The sequence below is a fragment of the Pteropus alecto genome, unplaced genomic scaffold, assembly GCF_000325575.1.
Source record: "Pteropus alecto unplaced genomic scaffold, ASM32557v1 scaffold281, whole genome shotgun sequence".
Lineage (NCBI taxonomy): Eukaryota > Metazoa > Chordata > Mammalia > Chiroptera > Pteropodidae > Pteropus > Pteropus alecto.
In genome coordinates, this window is record NW_006431909.1 from 457,565 (window position 1) to 469,176 (window position 11,612).

An 11,612-nucleotide genomic window follows, 5' to 3' on the forward strand; every position below is an offset into this window, starting at 1 on the left:
TGACTGAAGCCAGCACAGTGAACTCCCTCAGCTACCTTTAGTTATTTTAATTTCTATGTTTTGCTCTCTCGAAGGTGAATGCCATAAGGGCAGACACTTTTCTTGTCCTGTTCTTCACTCCACCTGCAATGTGTAGCACCATGAGAGGAACCTGGGTACCAGCAAGATTTTAACTGCATTATTGGTTTTGATGTGTGTCAGTGTTTATGGAGGCAGCAGAGGGCCCTGTCCTCATGGTGAAGGGTCTGGCTCTGCTACCAGGCAAGCCCAGGTTTGAGTCTCAGCTCTTTGGGACCCAGGGCAAGACAATGGAATCTCTCCGACCCTGTTTCTGGTGGGCCGTGACCACCAGACAGAGCAGGGAGGAACTGACAGGCAAGCAGGGGTTCAGGCCACAGCAGTCTACATGGTACGACATGCCTGCTGCCTGGGGAAGCTGGTACCAGTGATGGGACACATGGACACAGTTCTCTTGCTGGGGAAGGAATTACTGGTCTCAGCCGGGTGGCCTGGGCATGCTGCCCAGATTGTGCAGTTGATGAGCCCGTTTGCCCCTCCTCAATTTCCCCTGCTGCAGATAGGGACAAAAGCCTAGACCTCATATGATCTAGCATGAGTCTGGCCAAGGAACTAGTGGTGTGGCAATGTGTGTACTGGTGGCCAGGATCTGGCACATGGTGACAGCAGCAGCTCCAGTGGGTTCTTGGGCATCAGTAGGAGGCAGGGAAGAAGGGCTGGCTCCTTCCTGGGGTACTGCTTGGCCCCACTGGGCGAGGACCACACATGATCCCTCAGCAGCTCAGTGGGCTGGGGATAAGCGACACGGGAGCCAGGTGCTGGGTCATCATTATTGCAGTTCCCAAACTTCTTGGGAATGTGACAGAGTCTGAGAACACCAAGAACAGGCCCTGGCATCGGGACTTCTGAGAGTTCCCTGGGTTGGCCCACCACAGCATTTTTCTCCACCCTCCCTCCACATGCCCGAAGCGGGGCTTTGTGGATGTGCCAGGATTAGCACTAGGAACCATTCTTCTAAGTTGTCAGTTTATTTGCTTAAAATATCTACTTTATCAGAAAACAGCAGAGCTGCTGGCCCTCAGTATCCTCGTGCCTTCCTCCGCACAGCTTGCACCAGCAGCTCTGAGTAGTGTTCCAGCAGGGCACGCAAATCGGGGCTGGCCAGGGGGCACAGTGTAGGTGGGGAGGGGGGACCTGGGCTGGGCAGGGCCTGGGTTGGGGCCACATTGGTCCCAACCAGCCAGTCGTTGGCTTCTAACTGGCTGTGGATCCAAAGGAAGGTGGAGGCCAACTCAGTCTGTGCCTGCCGCTGCTCGGTGCTCATCTGGTCCCTGGAGACCATCTGCAAGAGGTTCCAACCTTGTTAGGGACCCCAGGCCAGGCATTCCCAGGGCACCCCTTCAGCCTTTCCCCTGACGCCGGGTCTGGGCTCACCAGGTGGTAAAGGTCCAGGGCTTCTTGGAAGGCAGTCTGCAGCCTGTACACGATGGTCCTCACACTGCTCAGCTCAAGGGAAGCTGAGGACAGGACCCTGGCTGGTACCCTGGACTCCCTCCAGTGTCCAGGGTTGTCCCGGACCAGACTGAGCGCATCTGGGGGCAGAGGGGAGGGAACAAGAAAGATGCCTCTGCTTTCTAGAGAGCAGGGTGGCTGGGCTGATCCTAACTGTTGTCCTTCTGCCTAGAACACCTCCCGCAGTCTCCAAGAGCACTTCTCACATTCCTGTTCCGTCCCTCCTGTAGGCATCTGTTCAAATGCCACCTTCTCTCGGAAGCATTTTCTCATTAATCTGTTTCAAATTATAACCACTGCCCCCACTTCTAATTCCCTAAACTCTTTATTTCTCTCTTTAGTACATATCACTTCATGATATACTTAACATTTTCCTCATAGATTTAGTTTGGACATCTCCAATTAAGGTGTCAATTCTCTGGTCTTATTTACTATCATGACCCATGTCCCCAGGGCCTAGAACAAAGCCCAACACATGCAAAGTGCTCACTAAATATTTCAGTAAATGAATGGCACAGCCCCTGTGGCCAGGTCAAGTGCCCACCTTTGGAGCTGAACCAGCTGTTATATAGGATGAGTTTAGGGGACATCCGTTTTTCTGAGGGTGGTACTCACCTGGAGTGAGCTCCAAGAGGGTAGTGATGTTGCCAGAAACCCCAGGCCTGGCCTCTGGAAGTGGGGGGCTGCTGGGATGGGTGTTGAGGGGCTCAGGGACCAGGAGCCTTGGGAGACAGGTGGAGCTGTGGAGCCTCAGAGAACTCACATCCACGGGACTGGGAGCCGGGAAGTTAGCTGTTGTGACCATAACATTAGGCTGGGTGGCCACAGGTTCCTGGGACCAGACACAAGTACTGGATGGCTCCAGTGGGGGTGGGGGCAGCAAAAGCCTGTCATAGACACTTGACAGGGTCAGTCTGAGGCTGGTCCGTGCCTCGTGGTTGCCCCGGGAGGGCAGGGCAGGCTCATGGCCCTCACTGTCAGGTGCTGCCGTAGTGGTGATGGCCTGGAGCTCCTGGCCCAGAGACGCCAGGTCCCCTATGGATGACGGCCTGTGGACGGGCCTGGTTAGCTCAGCCAGGACGGGATCTTCGTTGTTCTCAAGGGAGATGCTGCGTGACACCTTGGCACGGGAGCTTGCAGTGGGCTCCATGTAGGAGCAGGTGGAGGGCGAGAGGACACTCGGAGCCAGAACTGGTGTGGGTAGAGCTGGGGGTGTCGAAGGCTTCCTGTCTGTGGGCAGAACTGAAGAGGAGGGGACATAGGACACCAGGCCTGTGAGGCAGGGAGCTGTAATGGAAGCAGCCGACTCACTCTCACACCCCAGCTGCAGTCGATGGACAGAGCCTCCACCCAAGGGTAGCTTGCAGGGTCTCAGTGGACCCTGCCCATCCCCACCCATGATTCAGCTGGGCACTTAGGGCCATTTTCAGAGAAGCTCAGGGCTGTTCATCTGGGGATGGGGACACTCACTCAGTGGGCACCAGGCCTCCGGGGTGTCAAGGGACTCCTGAGCCTTCCCCCCAGAGAGGACCTGCAAGCACAGCCCTGAGGTGAGGACAATGCCTCCCAGCTCCCAGCCCTCTGTCCCCAGGAGGCGGGCCCAGTACTCACATTGGTCCTGCCTGGGGAGGTGCAGCCAGTACCTGCTCTCAGGGGATCCGCTCTGGGCTGGCTCCCCCCGAGGTCTGTGAGTCTGACCTCTGGGGACTTCACAAGGTGCAGGGGCAGCCGAGGAGGGAAGGTGTGGGTGAGCCTGTGTGGAAGAAACCAGGTGCTTGTATCTGCCCCTGGGGGTGCCTGAGGGGACAAAGCCTTGCCCTGGGGAATAAAGAAAGCCAGAAGATTTGCTAGTTCACCAGCTCCTACCTGGATGTCTTCTGGAGGCGTGAGAGGAACTGAGCTGAAATGCTCAGCCGTGGATTAAAGAAGTCCTCATCCTCAGAGGCCTTCACATCTCTTAGGGATCTGTGGAAGAACTCTAGGAGAAGATGTCAAAGGAGCCCTCAGACTCCCTCCAGCCAACTGGCCTGGGCCCAGGCGGACCCACAGACCAGCAAGCAGATCCTCAAAAACCCCACCAACAGACAACGCAGAGCAACTGGAACAGGGAGAGGAAACTGTGCAGCTCAGTCTTTAAGATACAATGTATGCCCTCCCACCACCCCCGCCAGCCCTGCTGGGGAAAGCCCTACCCCGAGAGACACCCACGCTGTGCCGAGCACTGGATGGCACACCCAGGCAGGGCTGAGAGGGGCTGGGCCCTACCCTCAGGGTGGGCATCAGTAAGTGTCTCAAAGTGATGGCGGAGGAACTTCTCTTGCTCAGGGGTCTGGGGCAGGGAGCCATTAGATATGCCTGGCACCTCAGGCCTGGTCAACTCCTCTGCGGTTCCTGGGCGTTCTGGGGAGAGGCAAAGAGGACAGGCAGGAGAGAACCTTCAACACCATGAGTCATGGCAGATACCCTGACAAAGACTCCAGACACTTAACAATGGAGAAAGCTGGATCGCCTAGCACACACCCTGTTGCTACCAGGCCAAGAAGGAAAGACTAAGGGCTCTGTCTTCCAGGTGAGGAAACTGAGGCTCAGTGCCAAGAGTAGGGCTGATGTAGGGCAGTGGTTATGTATCACGGCCGCCCCTAGCCAGGCTCATGCACTGCCCTTTCCCTCGTTTGGCCCGTTTACCTGGTGTGGGGGTCAATGTCATGTCAAACTGAGCATTTAGTTCCAGCTGTGGAGGGGAGGAATGGATAGTAGTGAAGCTGCACTCCAGGTCGACCTCTGACTCCCCTGAATCTGAAACAACAAAGCAGGGGCTCAGGAGCCCAAAGCCAGGCCCTTTCTGGGTGAGTCAGGTAAGAGGCTCGGTTTCTCTGGGCTTGTTTCCCCATCTGGTGAATGGGTATGATAATATCTGCTCCCTATTTTTATGGACCAGCAAGATTACAACTGGAGAAAGTGAGGGAGCTGGGCTTCCACCAGTGGGCAGTTGGACTCTAGAATCTTTGGGTAAGAGCAGGGACCACGTCTATCTTCTGTGACACTCTGAGTTTCAGGAAGACTGGGTCAAGGTCATCATCAGTGCCCAGAAAGGGGCCTGGCCAGATGAATAGACTGGCCAGAATCCCTGCCTGGCCCTCACTCACCCTCAGGTGGGCTCTGATCCTTCGAGCCGATGGAGGAGACTCTGAGGTAGGAGTCACCTTGCTGGTCTCCAGGCTCCCCCTCCACCTCCTTCTCGAAGTACTTGCTGCGGTGCCAACGGGCAGGGCGAGGGAAGAACATACTCATTAGTAAACAACTGGCCCCCACCCGGAACCCAAGGCATTCACATCCTGCTCCTCCTGGGAGCACTACCTGGCTTCTTCTGCTTCCTCCAAAGGCTCCCTTCCCCCAGGACACCCTGTACCTCCACCCAGAACCCAGGAAATAGGCTGGGCTCCTGCACCATCGGGGCCGCACCCCCTCCGCCCCACTGGGAGAGCAGTTCTTCCAGAGTATGCCTATCAGCTGAGGCTTCCTCTCTCTCACTAATGCTCCCCTTGGTGCAAAGAACACCCACCTGTCTTTCCCTGGGGCTGTCACTTCTGCCTCCAAGGAGAAGAGGATGAGCCCACTGGCCTCAGAGGACTCCCTCTGTAGGGGCAGCAGGAAGGAGGGATCCCTGTGGCCATCTTCCTGGGGACTCTCTGACTGTAGAGTGAAGAGGCACTAAGCCATTTGAGGTAGCTGTGACAACCAGGACCCTTGCAAGCTGCTAAATGTTACAATAAAAAAGTCGGGAATAATGACAGCCCCCACTGTTGTACACTCACAGTACACTAGGGCCTGGGCCAAGCATTTTGTTCACTGTGAGCTAATCCCATGCCCCCACTGCATCATCATCATCCCCTTTACAGGTAAGGAATAGGTATGCGTCCAACCCTCTGAGAGACTGACTATTCACATGAAGTTTAAGACCAGGCAAACCAATCCATGCTGAGAGGTCAGAATGCTGGTTACCTTGGGTGAGAGTACTGACTGGGAGGAACATGGGGGTCTTCCTGGAGGTAGAAAATGCTCTATATTTTGATCTGGGTGGTGGATATACATAAGTATATACAGAGGAAACAATTCGTTAAGCTATATACCTAAGATTTGAGCACATAACTGCATGTATATTATGCCATAATAAAAAAGAAAACATAATAGGCTAAAAAATTTTATTTGGAAAATAATAGAATAAGAGCTAAAATTGCTTTAGCACCTCAAAAGGGGCCCAGGCCCTGTTGTTAGCACCGGATTCCTGTAAAAGTCCTCTGAGGGCTATTTTTTAATGACTATGTTTTGGAAATCTTTTTTCTTGATCATCTTTTTAAAAAATGTCCATATTTCTGAAAACTAAAGCCCAGAGGGAAGCTGGGAAGAAGTAGGGCTAGACTTCATTTGCTCAAATGTCCCCCACTCAGGCATAGGCCTGCTCTTGGGCCCAAGCTCTTAACCCCCAGTGACCCACCTCCCAGATTCCTGGTCTGCCCTGGGAAGTCTCATTGTGCACCAGGCCCGGGGCTCACCCTCCTACTCTCTACCATCTCAGGTAATCCTCTTGCACCCTTGTAGTGAGACAGTCAACCCTACTTTCAAAACGAGAGTGGTGAGGTCCTAAGTCCTGAGCGGGCAGTCGTGGTACAGGGGCCGCAGGACAGGTTGGGGCAGGCAAGCCTTACCTCACTCAGCAGGCCTGCCAGGCTTTGCGGCTCCACTGTATCTATAACAGAGTCCTCCAGGCTGTCAGCCTTCATGGGGGTAAAGTAGCAATGCAGGCTGCGGGCATCCAGGATGGTCTTGAGGGGCTCCTGGTTGGCCCGCTCTGCCCAGCGGCCATGGGGCTGGTAGCTGCGTTTGGCATAGAAGGCTGAGCCATCTGCCACATCGTCGTCTCCTAGCTAAGGGTGATGGGATGGTTGGGCAGTCAGTCAAGTGATCACCAATTCCAGTGAGGGCCAGGGAAACTGCATGGACCTCATCCAGTCTCTTGGCTTTAAATACTACTCAAAAACAACTCCCAGACATCTATCTCGTTGCTCTTGCTCTTAAACTTCAGAAGTACACATGTGACCTCTCTACACATCCACATGGATGTTTAGTGAATATTTCAAAGTGAAGGTATTAAAAACAACTTATCTTCCCCCAAGACCTGCTCCTCCTAAAGCCTTCTCTATCTCAGTTATTCTTTCCAGTTGCTCAGGCCCCAAACCTTGAGGTCATCCTTCATTCCTGTTAGCTCTGCCATTCAAACACATACAAGATATGGCTACTTCTCTTTCCACCCTGGTCCAGCCCACTGCTGCCTACTACCGAGACTATTCCTTGAGAGATGGTGGAGGGTGGGTGTTTGAGAACTCAGGGTCTGGAGCCGGCCTGCCTAGGGTTGATCCCACATCCTCTAACCCTGGGCAAGTTACTTAACCTCTCTAGGCCTCCGTTTCCCTATCTGAAATGATGATATGAATTAAATGAGAATTAAATGAGATAATACATATAAACGGGAACAGAGCCCACACAGAGTAAGTATACAGTGATTATTGTTGAATACAATTCCGACTGTAATATATACTGATGAAGGGAAGCTTGGGGGCCTGAGGGAGCATGGCCAGGTACCCTGACCTGGCCTGCAAGGAGGGGGATGGTAGGGAGGATTTCCTTGTCTCTGTCTCACTCAGCGCAATGGGGGAAAAATAAGTGGAGAAGGACAACAAGGAGTGTCGAGGGAACGCACCACAGCCCACAAGGCCTCACACCATCTGCCCCCATTGCCTCTGAGCCCTTTTCCCCTCATTTTGCCCCTCATCTACCCTTAACCCAGGCCCTCAAACGCCCCCTACACTTGCCCGAACATGCTAAGCATAATCCAGCCTCATGGCCTTTGCCCTTGCAGACTGTTCTCTATGCCTGCAACATTCTTCCCCAGGATCTGCATTTCTCATTTACTTCAACTCTGCTCAAATATAATCTTCCCAGTAAGGCCTTTCCTGTTTACCCTAAAATTGTCACTTCCTCCCCTAATACTCCTTATTTTCCTTTTCAATTTTTGTCCTCCATCACACTTATCAACTCCCAAAATACTATACTTCGCCTATTTCATGTGGATACTGTCCATCTCCCACACAAGAATATGAGTCCGTGAAGGCAGAGATTCTGTCTGTCTTGCTTCCTGCTGTGTATAATGGTCAGAATAATGCCTAGCACAGGGTACATGCTCAATAAATATGTGTTGCATGAATTAAAGGCTAGCTGAGCTGAGACTGGAAGGGTGATGGGGTTCTCTAGGGAAAGGAGAGACGAGGAGGGGAAAAGGGCTCCTAGAAGAAACAAGAGCATGGAGGAGGGCACCCCTACTTTGCCAGCCCCCAGGTACCCTGGTTTCCAGGCACACTCACCAGCCGCTTTGCCCACAGTGGCAGCTTGCCATTGGTCAGCAGGCATCGAGGATCTGGAGAGAGACACAGAATCCATGAAAGGGAATAAACAATGCAACAGACAAATGGACAACGTATATAAACAGGCAGTTCTCTGAACAGACAATATAGGAACCCACGGACATATCAAAAGAAGCTCAACCTCACTGTCAGGGAAATGCACATTTACACAATGGGATATAATGTTTTACCCAGAAGATCTGACCAAAATTAAAATGCTTCATACAATCAAATGTTGGCAAACGTATGGGGGACGGAAGAGCTTAACCCTGTCTGCGAGGTGGGGCAGTAACTGGATCTGGAGAGTCCTTGAGGTTCTCTTTGAAAACAAAAAGTATACTAACTCCAGGGCTCAGCAGTGCCAGTCCTTGGCCTCTGTCCCAGAGAAACACTCTCACATGTGTCTGAGGAGGAGGCCCAGGAGCAGTCAGCAGAGCCAGCTTCCCAACAGTGTAAAGTTAGAAGAAACCTAAATGCCCACCCAGAGGGAATATCTTAAAACATCCAACTATGCTGCTGGTTAAAAGAGGGAGATCTCTACTTTGTACTCATCAACATACAGGGGGATAACATGCTTTTGAGATACTTGCAGTATAATACAATTATGGACATAAATATGATGTGTTTCCTATAGATATACCTATGAAAAGGCTTATAAGCTGGGGAAACTAATCCCTGGGCCATGGACTGGTACCAGTCTGCAGCAGGAGGTGAGCGGCAGATAAGTGAGTGAAGCTTCATCTGTATTTGCAGCCGCTCCCCAGCGCTAGCATCACAGCCTCAGCTCCACTTTAGATCAGCAGGCATTAGATTGTCATAGGAGCACCGGTCCCTGGTACCAAAAATGTTGGGGACTGCTGCCTATAAGGATTCGCACCAAATTGATAAAAGTGGCTACTCTGGAGAGGACACTGGATCAGGAGTGTTGCCTGCCAACCAGCTATCCAGTTGGCCCTTGCCTGTGGGGAAAAGCACTAAAAGCAACAAGCGCTAGTTACTGTTCTAGCCTCTCTCACACTGGAGCAATCATGGCCAGTGGGACCTGAGAGAATCCTGCTGGGAGCTTCTGGGAAAAAAATTACTTTCTCAAAGAGATTCTAGGATGGAATGTCCTATTCAACCATGCCTCTGATGCCTGGAACTTGGGCAGCCATCTTGCATCCACAAGGGCCTATGCAAGGTGATATGTAGAGAAGCAGAAATTTATAGAGGGCCTGGCCTTTAATAAAGCCATTAAGCTATTACTCTCCCTTTTGCCTAAACAACAGAATCTATTCTGTCTTCTGGATAACACACTGTTTTTTCCCCTGGGATACTCTCTTTACACCCCTCCCAGGAAAAGGAGCCTGCCTGACAGCAAACTAATATGATGAAAATTAAAGTCAAGAGATAGAGAAAAATACATTTTTTTTTTTTCAAACATCACCTGACTACTTGGATCCAGACAATATGCCTGAAGCCAATCCTCTCAAATTTTCAGGTACGTGAACACATAAATCCTCTTTCCAGTTTAAGGCAAGAGTCTGGTTGCTATTACACTGAGAGAGTCCTGACAGACGTGATTACTGAACTTCAACGTGTGCCAGGCACAGAAAACAAAAGTAGTGGGGGAAACCCAGCAATGATTGCTATGCTGACAGAGGTCAAAAGAGAGGGCCTCTTTCCCAACCTGGATCTAAGCTCTCTTTGGATGGTGTCTTCAGCGACTCTTCAGGTTCACACTCTTCCTCCAACTCATCTTCTGTCTGCTCTCCAGGGCTTAGGGAACAAATCTCACTGGGCATGGATGCATATGTCTCCTGTCTGAAGCCAGGAATGAATACGGCGAAGAGAGAAATAGGTAAATGGGGTGCTGGGGGGACCTGCTTAGGGCTCTGTGCTAGGTTCCATAGGAACATATTACTGGCTTTTGGTCGACATGGTGCTGGGAGGTCTCACCTGCCACACTCATTCTGCTAGAAATATATTACCACAATAAGTGAAATATAAGAATGGCTGGGCTCAAAAAATAAGACAAACTCTCCAAGGGCCACAGCAATGGGACAGAAAGCAAAGCAGATAGTGGGTCTTGAGTACCGAGCTGCTGGGTTCTGTTCTGGGAAGTGGGGGGTGGCAATGAGAGTTTATCTCCTTTGGAGTATAGGAGTCTAAAACATGCTTGACACGAGGTGGGCATTAGAGCCGGGACCCTGCTTCAGCCCCAGGGTGGAGGGTAAGCCTCAAAACCAGGAGACAAAGGGAACTGCTCTCTCCCTTGGTGTCTAGATCTGCAATAGTTCCAATACCACTGCAAAACACGTGGCCCATGTTAAGGCCTGGTACCCAATGGGAAGCAATGGTAAAGCCTCAAGACAGAGACAAAGATAGCTCCCAGGGTCAGGAGAGAAGAAAAACCCCCAAATCTCCCAAATTGAGACCCCCAAACCAAAAACTAGAACATGAATGTACTCCAAATAAAAGTGATCTTGTGTCATATAGACCTGAAAGAGTAAAAAGTCTCTTACTTCTTACTCAACCACACTGGACCCTTCCCTGACCACCTCTACCACAACCATTGGTTTGATCAGGGGCCTTCTCTGGCCCCCACAGCCGCCTGGGGCTTCCTTCATCACAGTGCTTACGGGCTCTCCAAACACTTTGCTTTTCCACTTCAAAACCTTTCTCATGAGTATTATCATAACTTTGTATTAAAAGCCCATCGCCCCCCTAGGCTGGGAGTGCACAAAAGGCAGGGTTCAGGGCTGTCCTGGCCATGGCTACATCCCCAGCATCACTTCTCTTGGGGCCTAGGGTAGGAAAATATTCCTCTGGGGAAGGAGAGATGGGGGATGGACAGGTGGCTGCCAGGACCTGGGGTGGCTGCTCCACTTCCCGTCTTTGGTATTCTGCTGCTGCTGCTCCCGATGGTTGATTTCCAGCAAGTGCTGCTTCATGCAGTTGGTGATCTCCGGGCCCAGGTGCCAGATGAACACACAGCTGCAGAGGCCAAAGAGAGATGTGGAAGGGGGAGGAACAGTGACTATGGAAGTCATCTAACTATGAAGCCACCTGGGTCACCACAGCCAAGACACCATTCCCTGGACCTTCCCAGAAAACACACCCCATCAGCTTAGTGCAGGGGCTCCACTATGTCAGGTCTACACCCCGGGTGGGGCTCTGGGAAACCCCAGGTAACCAAGGCCTGTTCTGAGGGTCTCAAGACTCAAAAATTAAAGGGAATGACAAAAAGGACTTCCTTGAGCACCAACCACATGGTAAGGATTTTATTTTATATTTCTATATCTATATATCTATATATTCTTAGGCACTAACCACATGTTTAAGATTATATGTACACACACATATATATACATATATACATACACACACACATGTATAAGGAAATATGTATAGTCATCTCACTTGATTCTCACCATACAATTTTCAAGGTAGATGACATCATCTCTCTTACAAAGGAGCAAAGTAAAGGTGAGAGAGGAAAAACGATCTGCTCGAGGTCACAAATAAATAAGTGGCAGGTCTGGGATTTGAACCCAGGGCTGGGTGTGACACCAAGGTGCGTGCTGTCCAAGGACGGATAAGGCCAAACACTCAGAAGAGCTCTGCACAGGCAGGCTGTGAGCC

The 11,612-nt window shown here is 51.4% G+C and overlaps 1 protein-coding gene across 4 annotated transcripts in view; it reads right to left on the reverse strand.

Annotated features, from left to right (window-relative positions):
- Positions 1-1,030: 1,030 nt before the first annotated feature.
- Positions 1,031-11,612, reverse strand: part of WDR62 (WD repeat domain 62) — a 43,606-nt gene continuing 33,024 nt past the window's right edge. For 2 of the 4 annotated variants that reach the window (XM_015598759.2, XM_025040581.1), the window contains 14 exons: positions 10,839-10,964; positions 9,658-9,791; positions 7,950-8,002; positions 6,237-6,455; positions 5,093-5,223; positions 4,677-4,780; positions 4,216-4,326; positions 3,796-3,930; positions 3,397-3,508; positions 3,142-3,283; positions 3,001-3,061; positions 2,146-2,817; positions 1,453-1,610; positions 1,031-1,360 (listed from right to left, as the gene is read on the reverse strand). In XM_015598759.2, the coding sequence (XP_015454245.1) occupies positions 1,097-1,360; positions 1,453-1,610; positions 2,146-2,817; positions 3,001-3,061; positions 3,142-3,283; positions 3,397-3,508; positions 3,796-3,930; positions 4,216-4,326; positions 4,677-4,780; positions 5,093-5,223; positions 6,237-6,455; positions 7,950-8,002; positions 9,658-9,791; positions 10,839-10,964 (2,422 nt within the window). In that variant the 3' untranslated portion in view covers positions 1,031-1,096. The remainder of the gene's footprint in view (positions 1,361-1,452; positions 1,611-2,145; positions 2,818-3,000; positions 3,062-3,141; positions 3,284-3,396; positions 3,509-3,795; positions 3,931-4,215; positions 4,327-4,676; positions 4,781-5,092; positions 5,224-6,236; positions 6,456-7,949; positions 8,003-9,657; positions 9,792-10,838; positions 10,965-11,612) is intronic. The other 2 variants (XM_025040573.1, XM_025040575.1) reach the window with 2 other exon arrangements.